Source organism: Protopterus annectens, chromosome 12.part0 (genome assembly GCF_019279795.1).
Source record: "Protopterus annectens isolate FY-2018-M chromosome 12.part0, PAN1.0, whole genome shotgun sequence".
In the NCBI taxonomy this organism is placed as follows: domain Eukaryota; kingdom Metazoa; phylum Chordata; order Ceratodontiformes; family Protopteridae; genus Protopterus; species Protopterus annectens.
The window spans coordinates 148,962,772-148,985,725 of record NC_056746.1 but is presented as its reverse complement, the minus strand read 5'-3'; the positions used below and the strand labels follow the sequence as shown (position 1 = coordinate 148,985,725).

General features: G+C 44.0%; 1 protein-coding gene across 2 annotated transcripts in view; it reads right to left on the bottom strand.

Moving 5' to 3' along the window:
- Positions 1-22,954, bottom strand: part of PDXDC1 (pyridoxal dependent decarboxylase domain containing 1) — a 674,140-nt gene that overhangs the window by 341,485 nt on the left and 309,701 nt on the right. For both annotated transcript variants that reach the window (XM_044089172.1, XM_044089173.1), the window contains exon 12: positions 7,820-7,945. In XM_044089172.1, the coding sequence (XP_043945107.1) occupies positions 7,820-7,945 (126 nt within the window). The remainder of the gene's footprint in view (positions 1-7,819; positions 7,946-22,954) is intronic.

The window sequence follows — 22,954 nt, the reverse complement described above, 5'->3', positions numbered from 1 at the left end:
TATCCCTCCAGTATGTTTTGTTTATTGTGATGACAAGATTTAGATCCCTGGAGCGTGTAGCTCTGAGGGATTGGGATTTCTTTAAGTGTAGCATGTCCAACAGCTCTGGGTTTGACATGGCCTTGTATGTTAAGCAGAGATCGCCTCTGAGTAGACGATATGTGACAGAGTATAGCTGGAGTTTTTTAAGGCGGTCAGCGTAGGGCATCTGCTTTAGGCCTGTGATTCTTTTAGTGAGGTATTTCTGAGGCCTTTCCAGTTGTTGCAGATGTCTTGAGAGGTACATACCAAATGGGCGTTGTATTCTATAATGGGCCTAATGAGGGATGAGTACAGTGGGACAATGACCTCCTTTTTTCTGGATGAAAAGCCCTTTGTGATGAGGTATGCCACATAGAAGGATTTCCTGACTGTTGTGGTGATGTGGTTATCGAAGGTGAGACCACTGTCCACCTGTGTCCCTAAGTCTCTTATCACACTTTCTGTGTTTAGTGTACTGCCACCTATATGGTAATTCATGGATACATGTTTTTTCCCAAAGGGGATAACAATACATTTCTTGGCATTGAGCTTGAGCCCATGGCTCTGGCACCAAGCATCTGTTTCTGTAAGGCCCTTTTGTAGGGTATCCAGTTGTAGTTGTTTGTCTGCCATCAGATAAGCCATCTGGGCCGTTGTATTCAAGCTGGCACCCAGGAATGTCATATTTTGTGAGGGCTCTAGTTTTGATTTTTTTCGTTTACTGTGTACCCTAAGCAACTTAGAAGGTGTTTTACAAAAGTCAGATGTCGTAAGAGAATGTCCTTGCTTTCTGCTTGGTTGAGGCAGTCGTCCAGATATAGGTATATTTGAGTTCCTCTTTGTCTGCAGTATGCAATTACTGGTGCCAGGCATTTTGTGAAGACCCTGGGTGCAGTAGATAAGCCAAAGGGCAGTGCAGAGAATTGGTAATGGGTTGAACCTGCAATGAAATGGAGGTATCTTCTGCAATTTTGTCTGATAGGGACATGCAGGTATGCCTCCTTGAGGTCCAACGTTACTAGCCAAGCTTTCTTGCCCAACATGGGAAGAAGCTGCTGTAGTGTTAGCATCTTGAATTTGGGTACTTGCAAGAAGGTGTTTAGAATTGAAAGGTCCAGAATGGGTCTCCAAGCATTGCCCTTTCTGGGGACTAGAAAGAGCCTTGAGTAAAATCCTTGGCCTTGCTCCTGTGTAGGTACCAGTTGAATGGTTCTCATGTCCATGAGAGCTGTAATTTGTTTTTGTGCCTCTGCCCATTGATTTTGTGGCAAGTTTGGCATTCCTTTTATCCTTGGCAAGGTGTGGAAATGGAATCTGTATCCTTGTGAGATAATGTCTAGGACCCATTTGTCCTTTGTGACGATGCGCCAGTTGTCTATAAAAATGCTAATTTTCCTCCCACGGGAGCTGCCAAGAGTTTTTTGCTTGGCAGTTTGAGGTTTAAGTCATTGTGTTTGTCTTCTAGTACTTTGGGACCCGTCTTCTCCTCCCTTCTGTGTTGCAGTGCCCCATTGGCGAGGTTTGTAAGGGATTTGTGCTTGTCCTCTGCCCCTTGAGCATCTGTATTTACCCCTCTGTGATCTGTCAGAAGCTGGAAAGGACCAATTTTTTGCTGGCCAATTTCTGCTGAAGCGTGGCGGTTGTACCTGTAAGAAATCTTTGACCGTCTGCATAGATTTTGCCTTATCCTCCATTTTCTTTAAAACCTCTTCTGCTTTAACCCCAAATAAGACATCCTGCTGTAAGGGTGCATCTAGTAACTTTGCTTTAACATGATCAGGCAGAGTTTGTTCCTTTAACCAAGCATGCCTACATATAACAGACCCAGTAACAGCTGCTCTACAGGAAGCTTCCAAGGAATCAAATCCACATTGTAAAGTATGTTTGCCCACCTGTTCAGCTGCATGCAACAGATCCTGCATTTCTTTGAATTCAGACTGTGGACGGTGCGTGCTCATCTTTTGTTTTATTTGAGACATTAGGAATTGCTGGTATTTCAGCATGTGAAATTGACAATTTAGTGCTCTCATAGTTAGAGTAGCTGAGGTGTAAACCTTCTTCCCCCACCTATCTAGTGCTCTGGAGTCCCTTTCAGAGGGTACAGGATTTTTAGCCATAGAAGCCCTAGCCCCTTTGGGACCCTGGGAGATAGTCTCTGGGTCAGCAACAGGGCTTTTGTAAAGGAATTTGTGTGAGTCAGGCACTCTATAATATCTATCTGGTTTGGCTGGAGCAGGAGTCAGAGAATCTGGATTTAGACTAGATTCTAAGTAAACATCATCCACAATGTCTAAAACTGGAGGGATAGCAAGTGGTCTGTGCTGGGGGAGTAAAAGGAACTCTCGGAGCTTTTTCTTTGAGTCGGAGTAGTCCTGATCTTCCCAGTGGAAATGTTCCCTCATGGTATGTAAGGTTTTCCCAAAGGAATAGTCTTCAGGGGGAGAAGCTGAGGGAATGGAATCTTCAGGATCAGAATCTTCATAAGGGGGAAAGGAGTAATCCTTTTCCTCAGAGGAGCCTGAGGAAATAGACACTTGATCAGAGGAGGCATAATCCTCCTCTTGTCTAGGCCTTTTGTCTAGGGGGGGGGGGTTGGGAACCCCTGATTAAAGAAATCAAATCTTCCGCCATTTTAAGCATCTGTTTCTTAGGCATGGGGCCTTGAACTGGAGACTGATGTGCAGTCTTTTTTGGCTTTAGAGGAGTCTTAAGCTTAGCCTAAGATTTTATGGTGAGAGTAGTCGGTCTGAAGACACCTTCTGTAACCGAAGGTGTTTCCGCAGCACCGGCTTCTCCTTCTGCAATGTTGTCGGTAGGACCTAAAGAAAATGACTGCGTCGGCCTAGAACTCTCTGCTTGAGAATCCGAAGCGATCTGGGGTTCCAATTCTGCAGTCGTCACGGGCTGAGTAGGCGCCTCACTGAAAACCGGAGAACTGGCGACCAGCCCAGCCGAGGCCTCGGAGTCTGGCTTGGATCTAGGCTGCCTGTCTTTATATTTGCGTTTTTTATGCATGCCAGTTGTCGGTTGCTCCGACGGCATAGTGTAATTAAATTTCCTACCGAAGTAGTGTTGTGCGAAATCAAAGCATCGCTTTATAGTTCGCTTATTGAACCTAGCACAAAACGACAACCAGTGACATCGTGGTCTGGGTCTAGGCAAGGTATACAATAAGAATGAAAGTGCTTATGAGGTATTTGCTTCCCACAAGAAATGCAATTGTTAACTTTTTCTGACATCGGACTGAGGCAAGAAAAAGGTTCCCCAACAGGGTACTTAGCTTTGAAGACTTCGGACTGAAAGTCGATTAGAAAATCTCAGGTGTCGGCCGACCGTCACTTGCGAACTGCTTCTGCTTCGGGCACCGCACGGCAAGAAAGACTGAAGAAAATGGCGTCGGATGCCTCTTATATACCCCTGGCACACTGACCTCAGGGAAGAAGCGACAGCAACCGACGCCAGACCAAGACTTTGGAATTCGGGCCGACTGCGGGACTGCCTGACGGCAGGATAACCCCAAGTGTGATGACTGCAGCAGGGTAACACAATGAACATTATCATGGTTGTCACGATCCTTAGGACCTTGATGCATTGTGCTGCTGTGACTCAAAAAGCATGGAAGCAGTTTGTAAGACCTGTGCTCTGTCATTAGAGACACTTGGCCAACAGGTCCTTGTATCCAAGCGGAAATCTAAGAAAATTTGTTAGTGACAGCTCCAACTGGGACTTCACTGCATTCACTGAAATTCACAAGGAATGTAACAACAGAAGTAAGTAATCACTTGTTTAGGTTACAGACTCTGTTGTTGTATATGTTGGGTGACAATCATCTAGGTATGGAAAAAATCTGATTATCTTCGGCCTCAGACATGCTACTATGGTCACTATGCATTTGGTAAATACCCTGGTGATTTGTGAGATCAAATGGAAGGGCCCCATATGGGTAGTGGTTGGCTCCTACTCTGAAGCACACAAATCTTGATGCTGGCACTGTTTTTATTTATAAGTAGCAATCCTGGAGTTCCATACAGCACATCCAGTTACTTGTCTATAAACACAGAAGAATGAAATGCACCGTGACCATCTTGAATTTGGTTTTAGGCCAATAAGATTCAGTATCGGCCTGAGGTCTTTTGTCTTTTTTGAGAAATTAAAGGAATCTGGAATAAAACTCCGGATCCTCTCTAGTCTGGAGGGATCTCTTATAATACTCTTTTCTCCGAGAGATTTATTACATCTGCTTTGGTCTATTCCCTTTGACAGGCTGCGACATCCATTAGGCAAAGGGAGGTTGGTTTATAAGGCAAAATAAAGGGTACTGAATAGCCTCTGGATATTATTTCCCAGATCCAAATGTCTTGTGTGAAGACCTGCCATGCAGGAAGTGCTAAGACAGACAACACCTGACTACGTTCACAGGTGGGCAGTCAGAAAAATCCTTGGGGATTCTGTGCTTGCCCATCTGATGGGAACTACAGAAATCCTGATTCTGGAAACAATTTCTGCTCTTACGTTTGTGTCCATTTTGGTATCCACCGTGCCCTTACTGCTTTCAGTCTGAATGCTACTATTCATTTTGAGGCTGTTGAGACTTCTCCATTCATAAATTCCTTACAATCACTTGTCTGCAAAACTAGATCCTTTGTGGAGTGGAGAACTTTACCCCCATTGAGCCTATATTAGAAGACTGAATGTTTAAGTGATTCAACACCTAAACATCGATCTTCTAATATTGAACCGCACAATGTCGAACGTCCCAGGGAAACACGTCCCTCGCCACAACACAAAAAACATTACTTTACATCTAAATTAAGTGTGGGGTTTCGCCCCCATACCCCCCCCCCAACTAAATACACCAGCTCCGAGATCACTCAACAGTAGGGAAATAGCAAACTTCAGCGAACGGCCAAGGGAAATCTTTCCCTGCGTTAAATCGGCCGTTCACCATTTTTTGCTTTCGATATTAGAAAATTGATGTTTAGGTGGTCAATCACCTAAACATTCGGTCTTCTAATACAGACCCTCCCACCATATGCAAGTATTTTTCTAGCTTGCTCTTGTGCAGTTTTTCCTTAACTTATGACACAAGCAATGTAAAAGCATCACAGGGAGCTGTTGTTTTCTGCACATGAACAATGCATAAGCATAAGCTCTGTTCTCATGCTCTGCTCTATCTGCTGCATTATGCATAAAGCAAATGGGCACAATTGCTCTGTTCTCATGCACTGCTCTATCTGCTGAATAATGCACAAGGCAGATGGACCCAGTGGATACTGCATTTAGGGTTGACACTTGGGAAATCAGCTAATATTTCTCAAGGAGGAAACGTGTTTAGCATTTCTGTGGCTTTCTCCGTTACAGCACACTGACATCTCATCATATTCTTCAGGAAATTTAAGTTCCTTACAGTAAAGGTGACTGACAAGGCAAAGTGCTTGCTGAAGTAATCCAAGCCCAAGACTCTGTGTTGGGGGGTTGAATTGCTGGGGTCTCTTCAGAGAGATCCTTCTTAAAAGCTGCAGCCACAATAACTTATCCTGTCAAGGGTACCTTAACCTAGTGCTACCAGTCCTTGGGAGGCTGGATGACTTTGTCCATTTCCTTAGAATTGTCAGTACCATATCGGACCCTGGACAGGCCTATTGCAATGCTAAAGAGGAAATCCTGCAGCGGCAGAAAAGAAAGCCTCCTGCAGTATTTCCTCTTCAGGAGAAACTGGATTAGTGTGCCAAGATGTTCTAGGATCTCTCTAAACCTGTGGTCATCAGGAAAGGAATAGGTGGAGGCCTTTCCCTCATCTAAATCAGTAACTGGGGGTGGGGGACTTTACAGGTGAATCCAAGTGCTCCTTCTGCACTTTTTCTTCCTGGGCATACTTAGAAAAGACTTGCCAGAATGTGCAAAAGAAGACAAGACCAGAAAGTGATCGCTCTTGTTCTGCATCTGCTTCCTCTTCCTTGGTCTCTCTGGAGAAAAGAGGATGTGGTCAAAACCACAAATCGAAAGATGTTACTGGCTGCTACCATCTCCCTTACCAGCTCCTCTATAGAATCTTCCACAGTACAGACAAGGCTGTGCATCGGTTTAGGTTACAGATGCGGAGTAACTAAGCAATGACTGATGATGGGCCCAAAGACCGGGATGCAGAAGATGCAAGTGCAAAGGTGTACCTAGGGTGAGGCAAAGGGGGCAAGGTTTGGCAGCATAAAGTGACAAAGGTATGCGAGTACAGTACCACATTCAGAAATGAATGCAGGTACTGCATTTTACATCATGGCTGGATTGTAGTAGTGCTTACTGTGTGGTAATTTGCTACAGCTGTAGAGCAGAAGAGCTTTTTTCGGTACTCAACTTCAAGGAGACCTTGTAAGACTGATGCATGACTGAATACCCTAGCTTGCTTTTAAAGTTACCCGTGACTTCTATATTTAAATTAATAACTTTAATTTAAAGCAACATGCCCCTCTAGAAAATGTTGTACCTAATTATAATGTGGCATGCTCATCATCAATTATCTGATTATAAAATTTCTATAGATGTCAAGATACTGCTCATTTCAGATACAGCACATTATCCTAAGCAGAACGGAAAGTACTATTCCTGTAAGGTTACTAAACCTCATACCAGTTTACAGTATATACAATATCATTAAGTTAAGGTACTTGCTTATAGCTAGCATGATAGCATGGGAATTGCTCTCCTTCAACAATGCTACCAGTTATGAAAAGTAAGTGCAGAGAGGGTGGGGGTTAAGATACAGCAGGTGACAGCCTCCTCCATTATCCAGGTGGGAGGAAGGGAAGGAAAGGAAAAAGAATAGCACAGTCTCCTGATGAAGGACAATTGTGTTTGTCCACTCTGCGTGACACACACCAGGGGCCCAGCTATGCTTCAGACCCACACACAAGATCAGAAACCATGGCCTGCTCAGATGAGCTGCTCTTCAGAAATCTGACTGCACACTGAAATCCAGTTAAAAAACCTTCGGCTCCCCAGAAAGTCCTGTCACCTACATACGGCTGCAGTACAACAATAAGTACTTCTTTCCTAGTGTACAGAGGTATCAAAGGCAGAGAGCAGGCATCAAAGGTGGAGAACAGGTATCAAAGGCGGAGAACAGGTATCAAAGGCGGAGAAGAGGCATCAAAGGCAGACAACAGCACTGAAAGGTGGGTAAGAGTACAGTAGTTGGAACATACCACAAAGGACTGAATCTGAAGTAAAAAAAAAAAAAAAAAAAAAAAAAAAATCACAGATATAGAAAGTTAAAATGTTAAGTATATCTCAAGTGAGCCATTCACAATGTAGCATATCTACCCTACACAATTCATTGTGGAGTTGCCAAACTGCATAGCACGATGTACAGGTTAGAGTTGACAGCCTTGAATGTAAATTACTCCTCTGATTACCTCAACCAAGGCATACTTGAAGCATTCTTTCAAGATCTACACTGTCAGGAAGAAATCTGTAAAGTCCGTCTTGTGCATCTCCGCCAAGGGATAAAAATGCTTTAGAACCCTTTATTATGATTTGACAAATCCACTTGATAGGAATTACTGTTTTACAGTTATGTAGAAGTATAATCATCAGTGTAACATGGCAGTAATGAACTATTACTTTTTTCCAGTAAACCACTAACATATTGACCTATTAAAAAAAAAGGAAACATCCTAATCAAATACAGAATCAAGACATTAGAAAAGAAGACCTTAGTCATTACATTCAAGGTGATTTTAAATTATAAACTGGGATGTGCAGAATCCATTAAAGACATTAATATGGAAGAGGAATACATTACCAGCTGGGATGCATGCTTGATTCTTTCAACAATTCCATCATGACCCAAGTACTGCAGAGACAACCACAGTGGCAAGGCACGGAGCTTCTCTACTGGTTGGCTTGATGTAAGACCAGCAGCTAATGACTACAATAACAAAAAATTAACATTACATCAACAACACCACCTTCGGCTCTTTATATAATTTATTTGCACATAATTTACTCTGCTTCTTATATGTTGTGACTATAAAGAGTACAGCTTCACAATAACAAAAATTAACATCACATCAACAACACCACCTTTGGTTCTTTATATAATTTATTTGCACATAAGTTACTCTGCTTCTTATATGTTGTGACTATAAAGAGTACAGCTTCACAATAACAAAAATTAACATCACATCAACAACACCACCTTTGGTTCTTTATATAATTTACTTGCACATAAGTTACTCTGCTTCTTATATGTTGTGACTACAAAGAGTACAGCTTCAAACATTTGTTAAATGTGGGAAGCAGTACAGTTACGAGCAAGCCAAGTGTCCCACTGAAAGTTTATGACCAGCTTTCCAGTTTCACTCCCTCTCCCTGACAGGCAAGTAATTTTCTAAGAGTCTGTGAACCTCACTTGTAACCGCATGCCCACAGTTTTAGAAAGTAATTCTTCAAAAAAAAAAAAAAAAAAAAATGAAGCAACAACTCCTTCAAATCACAAATAATAACTCACGTCCCTATTTTTCAGCCTTTGTCCCCCCATTTTGTTGGGCTTTGTCCAGATTTCTTGCTCTAGGAGGGTGAGAGGTATGGCCTGGACCCTGGATTAGGGAAGGCTGACTGTTTGGTGTTTAGGTGGCATCCTATGAATTCTAAAGTGTGAGTTAGAGTCAGCTGACATTTTGGTAGGTTTACTGAGATTCCTAAATTCAGAAGCAACTGAAATACTTGGTCCTAGTGTGTGAGAAAGAGATGCTCAGTGGAGACAGTGAGGAGCCTATCAGCACAGGTGTGCAGATACTAGTGCCATGATCTTGGTGAACACCCTGGGGGCTGTGGTAAGACCGAACGGCAGCACTCTAAATTGGAAATAATTGGCTGCCATCTAGAAGTGCAGGACTTTCCTGGAGTGCTTCACTACTTTGATGTGATAGTAGTCATCTTGGAGATCTATATAGCACATCCAATTGCCCTTCCTCAGAACAGACAAAATGGACTGAACTGTAACCATTCATAAAATTTTGTCTGTTTTACAAAATGATTTAGGTGACTGAAATCCAAAATGGGTCTAAGGTCCCCAGTTTTCTTTGGGACTACAAAGACCCTGGAATAGACTTCAGCTGGATTACTCTTTTTCTAGCAGATTTGAAATTTCTATGGCTGCTAAGTCCCACTGATTGGATGGAACAACAGGGACGTTCTTCTTTTTCTGGGATGAGAGAGAAAAGGGAATTGAATAGTCTCTAAATATTTTTCTTATCACCTATGAATCTGATGTTATCTTCTGCCAGGCTGGAAGGTGCAAGGAAAGATGCCCCTGACTGCCTCCAGAGGGCAGGAGTTGAGCAACTGCTCAGGAGCACTGACAGGCATTCTTGGATAATGGACTGCCAAAGCCTTGATTTTGCAGTCTGAGTCTGTTAAAACTGTCTTCCCCTCTGCCATGGTAAGATCTATCACCTTGGCAGTCATGGAAAGTACTCTGTGATTTGTGGAAACCACATTTTCTTCTTCCCTGATTTCTGGTTCCTAGAGAAAGTTCTTTGAAAGGTGGAGAAGTGTACTCCCACTGCAGAAAGAGACTTGCCACCGTGTTGGTTCTTCGTAATTGTATCCTTGACTTTAGGTCCAAACAAAGTGGAACCATCATAAACAGCAATAATGAAAGACAACTTAAAGCCTTCTGCAAAGTCTCACAGTCGCATCCAAGAATGGCAGTGCATGGAGATGCCAGTGCCTAATGCTCTTACCATACTATCAGCTGATAGACAGCAGACATCTGGCCACATTAGAAGAAAATAAAGGGTGGATAGCAATACCCCTGAGACAGACTTGGTGGTCTCTTTAGCCAAGTCTCTCTGGAACACTGTTAAATGGGCAAGATAGTTCAACAATCTGGGGGAGAAAGTCACTGATGTATAGGTCCGCTTCCCAAACCTGTCCACTGCCCAATTTGGAAGCTAACCAGACGAGGTGACTGCTGCCACCACTATTGCTTCTACTGGTGGACCTTCACTTCAGTGCTTCTAATCTACTGTTACTACTAAGATTCTGTCGACATTCATAGATATGGGTTCCATCACATCAGGGTCCTTCCATGCCCGCTGAGCCATAATATCTATAAGAAGGACAATAGCTGGCACCACCCCAGAATGATGTTTGTCTGGTAACAAAAGCCTCCAGGAGTACTGACTCATCCTGTGAAGGGACTTGGGTCAGCCAACTCCCTCTGTTTCATTAATTCGAGAAGGTCACGAAAGGTGACATCTTCAGAAAAACTCTCATCCTTCTCCAGGTCAGTGACTTCTATGAAAGACTCCAGTGAAAAGTCTAGGTGCTTCTGTTTACACATCATTTTTCTGGGAACACCATCTAAGCGAATGTTAGAAGGGTCAGAATCAAATGAGGAGTTAAGAAAGTTTCCTCAGAAGCCACTGGTACAGGCTGCCCCTGTCGGACAGGATGTAGAGGGGAACACACAGACTGAAGGTGATGTTTGGTGGAGCAAAACTGGAAAAAAAAAAGTCACCTTGTCTTCGGTATTTGCCAAACCCCTTTCAAATCCCGTGAAAGCTAAGGCTGCCATCAGGATGGAAGATTCCCTGTGTTCTGAAGAAGAGAGGGAGGTCTCCACACCAATAAGTCCCAGTCCTGAAGCCAACACTCGCCCAAGCTATCCAGGGCCGAAGCCATCCCCAAAGCTTTGGCCCCAAGACTCATATCAGTCTGAAGGCATTGGATTTGAGAGAAATAGGGACAGAGTTGAAACAGGAGCACCTTTGTTGGCGCTGGAGCTGCATACAACTTTGACACCCATTGGTTCCAATAATCAAAAACCTAAAGGGTGAGATGGTACAGATTACTGCAAGACAGGGGTAAGTTGACCTGCAACCGGTACCTTCCCAGGAGACGGTAGAGGGATAAAGTACAGTTGTGTACACTTACCATAAATGTAGATGTTAGAGTGAGTGCAGTCATTACATTTGGGTTATCTGCTTGCAGATAGCCTTCAGTCGGCCTGAATAACAAAGTCTTTGGTCCTGCGTCAGTTGCTGTCCCTTCTTCCACGACGTCAGGTCGTCAAGGGTATAAAACATGCAGCCGATGGCATTACATCAGTTTTTCTTGCCCCAGATGTCAGGTGCCCCCTAATGGGAAGCAATTAAATATAAAAGAACAAAGATATACCTCCAACAAAAAAGCAAATACACCAAAAAGGCTTTTAAGCATAGTAAAGGAAAGTAGAGGTATAGCCAAAAGAAGTTAGGGGGCTGGAGAGAGGGTAACCAGGACTGCAACAGTGAATACACTCAAACATCTACATTTATGGTAAGTGTACACAACTGTACTATGTTCTTCGTGTATCACTGTTGCAGTCATTACATTTGGGTAGATTCCCAAAGCTATGGTTGGGAGGAGGAATTTAGATAGCATTAGGGCCAGCTATAAGGCCCTGCAAGACTGCAGTGGCAAAACCAGCTCTGGATTTAGAGAAACTTGGCAAATGATAATGCTTGGTGAAAGTATGTACAGAACTCCAGGTAGCAGCTTCTAGGATGTCCCTGGTAGGGACGCCTCTGAGAAAGGCTGTAGAGGTAGATGCAGCCCTGGTGGAGTGAGGTCTGATCCCCTGGGGGAATAGGTTTTCCATGGTACTTATAGCAGAAATGAATGCAATGGTTTATCCATTTAGAAATTATTAGCTTTGAAATAGCCTTCCTCTCTGCCCCTGTAGCAAATGCCACCAGCAGTTGTTCAGATTTCCTTTGAGGTTTAGCCCTGTCCAAGTAGAATCCAAGTTGTCTGTGCACATCTAAGGAATGCAGTATCCATTCCCCTTTATTCTGTGGATTGGGAAAGAAGGTTGGCAAATGAATGGACTGATTAAGAGCCATACTGGATACCACCTTGGGCATGAAGGATGGATTGGTTCTGAGGGACACCCTGTCCACATGAAAGATGATGAAAGGCTCCACTGCCATAAGGACCTGTAATTCAGATACCCTTCTAGCTGAAGTGATTGCTAAAAGGAAAGCTGTTTTCCAAGAAAGAAACTTTAAGTCTGCAGTAGCAGCTGGCTCGAAAGGAGGTAGAGTGAGTTTCTCCAAGACAGGTCCCAGGCTGGAGTTGGGGCCCTCCTGGGTGGTCTCAAATTTTTGGCCCCTCTGAGGAACTGCTTGAGCAGTGGATGAAAGAAGAGGGGCGGTTCTGTGTTATAATGAGCTGAAATGGCTGAGGCATGGATTTTAATGGAGGAAAAAGACAGTCCTTGTGAAGCATCTCAGTTAAGTATTGTAAAATCTGAGGTAAATTGGGCGCTGCTGTGCTCATCCCTTGAGATTGGTTCCAGGCAAAGAATCTTTTCCATTTTTCAGCATAAGATTTTCGAGTAGTAGGCCTCCTTGCCTCTAAAATGATATCCATCACAGGTTTGCTGAGGGATGGTAAAGGAGAGATTAACTAATTAGCCAGGCTGCAAGGTTCAGTGTTAGAAGCTGAGGGTGCAGAATCTGGTTCTCCTGCTGAGAAAGCAGGGAAGGAGGCTGAGGCAGGTGCCATGGAGATAACCGTAACACACTGAGCAAGAGGGGGTACCAGTGTTGATGCGGCCAGTCTGGAGCAATCAAAATCATCCTTGGTTTGTCCGGTTTGATTTTTATTAGTACTTTGAAGAGCAGAGGCAGAGGGGGGAAGGCATAGACTGATAGGTTTTTACAGTTGAAGGACAGAGCATCCACTTTCCAGGCTTGTTTGTGGGGAGTCCTTGTGCAACATTTGTCCAATTGGTAGTTCTGGGGAGAGGCAAACAGGTCTATATCTGGGCTCCCCCATTTGCTTGTCAACACGTTGAAAATTCTTGGTTCCAGTTTCCACTCGTGTGGGTCCATGAGGTTTCAGCTTAGTCTGTCTGCCAGTGTATTTAATTTTCCTGGCAGGAATTGAGCTTGTAGGTGTACTTGGTAGCTCAAGGCTGTGTTCCACAATGCCATGGCTAGTCTGCAGAGGGGTAAGAATGTGTATCCCCCTGCTTGTTTATGTACCACATAACAGTGGTGTTGTCCGTCTTTACCATTAGTTGTCCTGGAAGAATGTGGTCCTTGAAGGCTGTCAGAGCATTCTGTACAGCTATCATTTCTTTTGGATTGATATGCAGGTGCATTTGACTTGGGTTCCATTTGCCCTGAATGCACTTCCCCTGCCAGGTGAGCCCTCCATGCATAGTCTGATGCATCTGTTGTTAGTGTTTGGGCGGCAGGGGTTGGTGTGAAAGGTAGTCCCTTGTTTTGGTGACAGGGCTCTGCCCACCAAAGGAACTCTAGACATAGGCAAGGTATGATAGGAATCATTGTTTCCAGGTCTTGAGAATGTTGACAGTATAGGCTTTTTAGATACCACTGTAGTTTCCTCATATGCAGTCTTGCATATGGAATTAGAAGAATGCAAGAAGCCATGAACCCCAAGGCTTGCAGTATTTGTCTTACAGATAGCAGTGTTTTTGTGGCCACTTGTTTGAAGTAATTTGTCAAAAGAATTTGTTTCTCTGGCGTGAGGTAAGCTATCTGGGAAGTTGTATTCAAGCTTGCTCCCAGGAATGCAATTTGTTGACAGGGTACCAGGTGTGACTTCTTTTCGTTTATGGTGTACCCCAGACAAGTTAGAACCCTTTGTACACAGGCCAGATGATTCAAAAGTATGTCCTGGCTTTCTGCCTGAATTAGACAATCATCCAGGTATGGGTATAATTGAATATTTCTTTGCCTGCAAAATGCAATAACTGGAGCTAGGCACTTTGTGAATACCCTGGGCGCAGCAGATAAGCCAAAGGGCAGTGTAGAAAACTGATAGTGCGTGTAGCCTGCTTTGAGGCATAGGTATCTTCTGCAAGATTCCCTGATTGGGATGTGCAGGTATGCTTCTTTTAATTCTAGTGCTGCCAACCAGGCATCTTTGCTTAGCATAGGAAGTAATTGGTGAAGAGTCAGCATCTTGAATTTTGGAATCTCCAAAAAGGTGTTTAGACAGGTCCAGGACAGGACGCCATTAATTATCTTTTCTGGGTACCAGGAAAAGTCTAGAGTAGAAACCTTGTCCCTTTTCCTCTTCTGGTAGCAGATGAATAGCCCCCATGCTTAGGAGAGAAAGTACTTGTTTGTGGGCCTCTGTCCACTGATTTGGGGGTAGATCTGGCCACTCGCTTGATGTTGGCAATGTGTGGAAGTGAAATCTGTATCCCTGGGACACTATATTTAAAACCCATTTGTCCTGCGTAATGAGTTCCCAATTTTTTGCATGAAGAGCAATCTTTCCCCCCCAAAGGGGCAGTCAGTTGATAAATGCTTGGAAATTTTAAAAGGAAGTCATTGAGACAGTTTACCATAGGGAGGAGTCTTATTATTTCCAGATTTGAAAGTGGAGGCCCCCCACTGCTTAGTTCTGTGTGTCCCCTGGGACTGAAACCTGGAGTTTTTGCTGTGTCTGGGTTTGCCTTGAGAAGACCCGGTAGGGGCTGGAAAGGACCAATTCTTAGAGGGCCAGTGCCAACTAAATCTAGGAGGCTGAACTTGTAAAAAATCTTTAACAGTTTGCAGTTAGCTTTATTTTCCATCTTTTTAAGAACTTCCTCAGCCTTGTTGCTAAACAGGCGGCCCTGATTTAAAGGAGCATCCAACAATTTAGCTTTAACATGATCAGGCAAAGCCTGCTCCTTGAGCCAAGCATGCCTTCTGAGCACAGACTTAGTAACAGCAGCCCTGCAAGTGGCCTCTAATGAATCAAAACCACATTGCAAATTATGTTTTCCAACTTGTTCAGCAGAATGCATTAAATCCTGTGATTCTTTATTTTCCACACAGTCAGGAATCAACATCATTTTCTGTTTAAGCAGTCCAATAACATGTTGCTGATACTTTATAACATATGAAACTGGCAGTTTAAAGCCCTAATGGCCAAGGTTGCAGAAGTAAACCTTCTTACCCCATCTATCCTACGCCCTGGAGTCACTATCAGAAGGGGTAGGATTTTTAGCAGTACAAGCCTTAATGCCCTTGGGCCCCTGTAAGACCGTCTCTGGATGTGCAATAGGATTTTTAAAAAGGAACTTTTAGGACTCAGGGACCCTGCAGTATCTGTCAGGTTTTCTGGGAGCAGGAGGCAGGGAGTCAGGGGCCAAACTAGATTTCGAAAAAGCATCATCAACAATCTCTAGTACAGGAGGAATAGCTAAAGGCCTATGCTGAGGTAGGAGAAGGAAATCTCTAAGCCTCTTTTTTGAATCAGAAAAATCCTGGCTTTCCCAGTGGAAATGCTCCCTTAAGAGTATGTAAGGTTTCCCCAAAAGAAAAATCCTCAGGAGGGGAAGCAGAGGGAATGAAGTCCTCTGCATCAGAATCTTCATAAGTAGACAAAGGCAAATCCAGATCATAAGAAGAATCAGAAAAAACAGAATTCTGATCAGAAGATTCATAATAAACTTCAGTCCTAGGCCTCTTAGAAGGGGGGGGGGGTTGGCTAACCCTGATTAGAGTTATTAGATCTTCAGCCATTCTTATCATTTGTTTTTTAGGCATAGAGGCCTGAGCATGTGGCCTGGGCGTCGTTTTTTTAGACATGGATCGAGATTTAGGCCTAAGTAAAGAAGGAGGCATCAGTTTAATATGCAAGTCCATAGGCCTGAATACACCCTCAGAAGCCAGTGCCTGCACAGCGGCTCTGGACCCATCCAAGGTAGAGACATCCACGGGTTCCATAGTTGAAGCATCTTGCGGCATACTCTGAATGGGTATCAGTAGAGGCCTGCGAATCAGAAGTAGCGTGTATCAGGGGCTGCAAAAGCACCTCACTGAGTACCAGCTAACTGGCGACTGGCTTAGGAGAAGAGTCGTCAGCAGTTTTGGACCTTGGCGGCCTGTCTCTGTCTTTATCTTTGTGTGTTTTCGGAATCCCGGTAGTCAGATGGCTAACCGACAAGATTTCTGGATAATTAAACCGAGAACCGAAATATTTAGAGGCGGAAATATACCAATGACGGATAGTGCGCTGATTAAATAAAGCACAAAACCGACAGCAAGGTACGTCGTGGTCAGGGCCTAGGCAAGGAATACAGTAGGAATGAAAATATTTATGAGGTATTTGCTTTCCACAAGTAATGCAATTATTAACTTTTACTGACATCCGTAAGGAACAAGAAAAAGTTTCCCCAATGGGGTACTTGGCTTTAGTTGAAGACTTCGGTTCTGAAACTCGAAAATGAAAATTTCAGGAGTCGGCCAACCGGCACTTGTGAACTGCTTCTGCTTTGGGCACCGCAAGGCAAGAAAGACTGATGTAATGGCGTCGGCTGCATGTATTATACCCCTGACGACCTGATGTCATAGAAGAGGGGACAGCAACCGACGTAGGACCCAAGACTTTGTTAATCTGGCCAACTGAGGGCTACCTGCAAGCAGATAACCCAAATGTAATGACTGCAACAGTGAAACAAGAACATCCCCCAAGTTGTATCTGCATCCTCAAAAACTTCCTCATCATCCTATCGACATCGAGCTCCATGAGACTTCTAGATGATTGAATGGATGCCACAGGTCGTGAATACCTTCTTTCCTGTAAAATGGGTGACTGTGGTCTAGAATTTGCAGGTCTCAATGAGTAGCTGGTGTGGGGAGGAGACTGGTGTCAAGTCAGTGTAGGTACTGGCCTTCTGGGTACCTTGGGATTGGGGCTGACTGAGACTGTCGGGTTTGGAGATGTTTTCTTTGAAATCTTGGGTGGAGATTTTCTCCTTTCGTCTCTTAGCCTGTCTGTCCATCTTTATATTTTTCCTTCTCTGAAGCCTTCATCTTAGGCATGTCTCATTTTGAAGGAAAAGATGGTGATGGGGTAGCCCCTGTCCATGCCAGAAGGTGCCCCTTTAAAACCAGTTTGTCCCTTTTAGTTTGGAGGGACTTGGCACTGAAAGATATACAACACTGGCATTCACTTTGAAGGTGCGTGCTGCCGAAACAATAAACACGACTTGAGTGTGGGTCTTGTGGAGGAAGTTTGTGCCCATACTCCGAGAACACACACATCTTTCTGTATATATATATATATAAATATATACATATATATATATATATATATATATATATATATATATACATATATATATATATATATATATATATATATATATATATATATACACATACACACACACACACATATATATATACACACACATATATATATATATATATATATATATATATATATACACATATACACACACACACACACACACACACACATATATATATATATATATATATATATATATATATACACACATATATACACACACACACACACACACACATATATATATATATATATATATATATATATATATATATATATATATATATATATATAGATATATATATATATACACACATATAAAAAACGCCACAACAATCATACAGCACTTGCTCATAACCATTTCAGTGGCAAATAAACCACACAAGGAAGAAATCATGTATTTAATCCAGAAAATGTACCAATGTACATATGAACAGTAAGGACAAGGCCTCTAAAGCTGCAAACTGGTTTCACCATATAGGTGTCTTCAGTGTAAAAATCTATAACAAAAATGGCACAACCCTCATTCTTTTATAATAGCCATTTAAGCAAGCCATATCACCATTATTCATTATAAAATAAAATTCATTATATAAATACACACCCGCGATAGTGGTGCTGCGGTAGCGTTGTCGCCTCACAGCAAGACGTTGTCACGTTCGATTCTCAGCTAGAGCGTCTTCTGTGTGGAGGCATGCATGAATGGGCATGCCTTCGTTGAAGGTTGTGCATCAGGGCTGGTAACTCGGCATGTAAAAATCCACTACCAAACATTAGCGGACCGGAGTTCCGCTGTGGCGACCCCTAACCGGGATAAGCCGAAAGACACAACAACATATAAATACATTTTCAACTCTAACAATTTTCATTCAGCCCTGGTTTATATAATGCCCCCAAATTAATAATCCAAGTTTTTTTCTTTATTATCTAACATTTTATGTTTTTTCATCTGTGATAATCCATCATATACATACTACATACTTACACACACACACACACATATATATATATATATATATATATATATATATATATATATATATATATACACATACACACACACGCCTACATAGTTATAAGGGGAGAACAGAGAGAAGGCCAAAGACTTTAAGGGCTAACTACACTAAAACAGGAAAAGAAAAATTAATGACAAAAAGTCTACCTCTAACCACTAAATATAGAAATTAGTGAAAGAAAAACTCTCAAGGTAGGAGAAGAGTTGTAAGAAAATTATAATAATGTTAGAACCTACTGCTAAGGAGAGCTCTTGTGCATGGGTCTATATTGTATATTCGAAGTTTCAAAACTTCGAATCCCATATGTTCGACAACATATGATCGAAGTTTGAAACTTCAAATATATAATAAAACATAAAAAAATAAATAAAATGAGAAGTTATGTACCTACCATAACGTTCCATGTTAGTTGTCTTCTTCTCGCCTTCTTTCTTGCTGGATGGGTTTGGAGCCGATCCCCGGCTCCGACTCGGCCAATACTAAAGCTCGAGAGCTATTTTTACCGGCTCGAGGCTCCCCTATATCCCACAATGCTAGGCAGTAACTACTCAGATCTCATTTGATAGCTAAAACCATAGCAGCTCCAGTTCTCAAGGGATGGAGAAAGAGAAAGACCACCTCTATATAAACCTACGTCTAAGGTTACCAGAAAAAGAACAATAGAGGTGGCTGAAAAAAGTGGGAAGGAAGATCCCAAAGGATCCTTTCGGTCTGTCCAGGCTAGGGGGACGGAGGGTGGGATGCAAGAAAGAAGGCGAGAAGAAGACAACTAACATGGAACGTTATGGTAGGTACATAACTTCTCAATGTTAACTTGTCAATCTCGCCTTCATTATTGCTGGATGGGACCGCGTCCCTAGCACCTTTACCCTGGGTGGCTCATCGGAACAGACTCTTCAGGATGGTGGAAGCAAAGTTAGCCCGGATTCTGGAGGCCATATCCAATTTGTAATGTGAGATAAAGGTATAAGGAGAAGCCCATGTGGCTGCTGCACAAATGGAATCTATTGGCAGTCTAGCCTGAAAAGCTACCGATGTAGCTAATGCCCTGGTTGAATGAGCTCTAGGTCTTGATGGTAGCTTTTGATTTCTGAGTTCATAGATGAAAGTAATTATAGAGGCCAGCCATCTAGATAGGGACACTTTAGAAACTGGAAGGCCTATTTTCCCTTCCACATAAGATAGGAAGAGCTGATTAGATTTCCTAAACTGTTTTGTTCTGTCTAAATAAAAACGAAGCTGGCAATGAACATCCAGAAAGTGTAACTTTTGTTCTGCCCTGTTGGAATAATCAGGGAAGAAAACTGGAAGACTGATAGTCTGGTTTAGATTTGCCTCAGAAGCAACTTTGGGTAAAAAGGACGGGTAAGTCCTGAGGGACACTCTGTCTTTATGGAAAACCAAATACGGAGGACGAATGTAAAGAGCATGAAGTTCAGATACCCTTCTAGCTGATGTTACGGCTACTAGAAAAAGGGTTTTCCATGAGAGCAACTTCAGAGAGCAGGAAGCCGCAGGTTCAAAGGGGGGAAGAATCAAGGAAGCCAGGACAAGATTTAAGTCCCACTGAGGTGGGGGGGGTCTCTGATTGGGGGCTTGAGCAAAAAGATACCTTTGAGAAAGGCTTTGCAAAGTTTATGGGACATAATGTTGGAGTCCAAAAGGCCTACGTGAAAGTTAGAAATGGCAGCCAATTGTACTCTGATAGTAGACGAAGAAGAGCCTGAGTGAAAAAGCTCTGCCAGGAAGTCTAGAATACACTGGATAGGCGCGGTGAAAGGGTCTATGTTTTTAGTTGCTGCCCAGAAGGAAAAACGTTTCCACTTGCTATTGTAAATCCTTCTGGTAGAAGACTTGTGGGAAGCTATAAGGATGTTACGGACTGAAGGGGAAATTAGAGGAAGCCTGGCTAGGGTAGGAAGCGGAGCAACCAAATTGTGAGGTTGAGAGATTGGAGGGAGTGGTGCAGCTGACCTGACTGATGGGTCAAAAGATGTGGCACTGGGTCCAGATGCCAAGGCTGTTCCAAGAGGTAACGATGCAGGAATGGAAACCATATCTGTCGAGGCCAGTACGGAGCAATGAGGATCAAAGTGACTCCCAAGGCGGTAGCTTTCTGAATTAATTGAGTGATCAGTGGAAAGGCGGGGAAGGCATACATAAGTCCCCGGGGCCAATCGTGGACTAGAGCGTCTCTGGTGGGTTGGCAGGGTAGAGGGAAGAGGGTGAAGAAATCGGGACACTTGCTGTTCTGGGGAGTTGGAAAAAGATTGCAGCAAGGTCGACCCCATCTCTGAAAGATTTCTTCCAGCATTGATTGTTTGAGAGACGACTCGTGTGGCATGAGTATGGCCCTGCTTAACTTGTCGGCTATCACGTTGGACTTCCCGGGGATGTGCGTTGCTGTCAGAAACCGCTGAGAAGAGATCGCCCACTGCCAAATTCTGAGTGCCTCTCGACATAACGGATAGGACTTGGTTCCGCCCTGTTTGTTGATGTACCACACTACGGACATATTGTCTGTCTGATCTGCAACAGTCCCGGTAGGAAGAGAGTCCTGAAGGGCCTGCAACGCTAAAAGTACTGCTCTCATCTCCAAGACATTTATGTGCAAGTGGCATTCGAAACGTTGCCACGTGCCCTGGACCGTCCTGCCCTGATAATGCCCCTCCCCCACCCGATCAGGGAGGCGTCCATTGTCACCGTGGCGACCGGGGGGGAAGGAACTAGGGATCTGCCCTGAAGAATTTGAGGTGAGAACATCCACCAAGAAAGATGATTCTTGCATGATTGGGTCAGCAAAATGCTGTGAGACATTGGGAGCTGTTGGTAGGACCATTGAGAAAACAGCATCCACTGAAGGATCCGCATGTGAAAACGGGCTAGGGGAAGGAGTATAATGGCAGCCGCCATGAGACCTAATACCTTCAAGACAAACCTGGCTTGGATTTTGTTGCACTGAAAAAGAATGTGAACATGTCTGCGGATATCTGACACCCTTTGCTCTGTTAGCTTTGCGGAAAGATGAACTGTGTCTAATGTGGCGCCTATGAAGGTAATAGACTGAGAAGGCGACAAGGCAGATTTTTCGAAATTTATGGAGATGCCTAGAGCTTTGCAAGTATGAATGGTGCAGTCTCCGGATTGGAGAAGTTGACGCCTGGTGGTGGCAGTAAGGAGCCAGTCGTCTAAATATGGAAACACCTGGAATCCTTGTCGTCTCAGGTGAGCCGTTACCACTGCCATGCATTTGGTGAACACTCGGGGGGCTGTAGTGAGACCAAAGGGCAGGGCTCTGAACTGGTAGAGACTGGCTCCCATCCGGAAGCGGAGGAACCTTCTGGAGCATCTGTGCATCTTGATATGATAGTACGCATCCTGAAGGTCTATTGAGCACATCCAATTGTCCTGACCCAAGAAGGGTAGAATGGACTGTAGCGTGACCATCCGGAATTTCATTTTTCTTACAGACTTGTTTAATCTGCTGAGATCCATTATTGGTCTCCAGTCCCCTGTCTTTTTTGGTACCAAAACGAATTTGGAGTAAATTCCGGATCCTTGCTGGTCTTCCGGGCATGGCTGGATAGCTCTTTTTGAGAGCAGCTTTGATATTTTTAGCGCTGCTTGTTCCCTTAGACTGGGTGGAACGTCTGGAAGGGGCCCTTTTGGTTGATATGGGGTGTGGACAAAGGGAATTTTGCAACCCTCGGATATAATCGACCGTACCGATCCTTCTTGAGTGAGAGAAAGCCAGGCTTCTGGGTACAGTGATAATCTTCCCCCGACTGCCTCCGAAGGCGGACAGTCGGGCAGCTCCTCAGGGATGCTGAAAGGGTTTGTCAGAAAGAGTGTCTCTGCTACCCTGATTCTGTGAACCCCCTCTGCCTCTAGAGCGGTGTCTATTGTTGTTCCCACCTCTGCCTCTAGAGGGGAACTGACCTTGTGCGTCAGGCGAGCCTCCCTGTGGTTTGCGGAACCACATCTTTCCCCCCTTCTGACCCTTGGGATATGGTCTGGAAGGGGTGGAAAAACGGACTCCCACGGCAGAGAGAGTCTTGCCTTCCTGCTCGCACCTGGTCAAAGTATCCTTCACCTGAGGTCCAAGCAAAGCTGAACCGTCAAAGGGGGAATTGGTGAAGGACGACTTGAAAGGGTCTGCAAAGTTGCAAAGCCGCATCCAGGCGTGACGTCGTAAAGCTACGCCTGTACCTGCAGCCCTACTCGCCCCATCAGCCCCATAGGAGATAAGCCGCATGGAGGAGTTGACTATCGAATTTAGGGTTGCCAACTGGGAGTTCATCTTGTCTCGAAACCCCTCAGCTGTTGGATCCTGTATAGCATCACCCATTTCTGTGAGCAAGTCTCTCTGAAGATGGGTGAAGTGGCACAAGTAGTTCAGCAACCGCATAGCAAAGGTTGCTGAGGAAAACATCCGCTTACCATACCTATCCATAGTCCTAGATTCCTTATTAGGAGGATGGACAGGTACTGAAGGATCAGCTAATTCCTTCTTAGTGACTGCGGCCACCACCATGGCATCAACAGGGACGCCCTTAGATAAGAATTGTTTTTCCATAGGAGCTGTGATGAATTTAGATGGCCTCCATGGGGTAGGCTCCACTCGTATCAGGGGCCGTCCATGCCTTCTTTGCCACCACCTCCATGAGGGGGTCAAAGGGAGGAGACACCCAGGAGGTGGAAGGGCGAGAACCAAACACCTCAAGGTAAACCGACTCGTCCTCGGAAGGGTTGAGGGTGGACCAGTTCCCCCTCTGTTTAAGGATTTCAAGTATGTCAGAAAAGGAGAC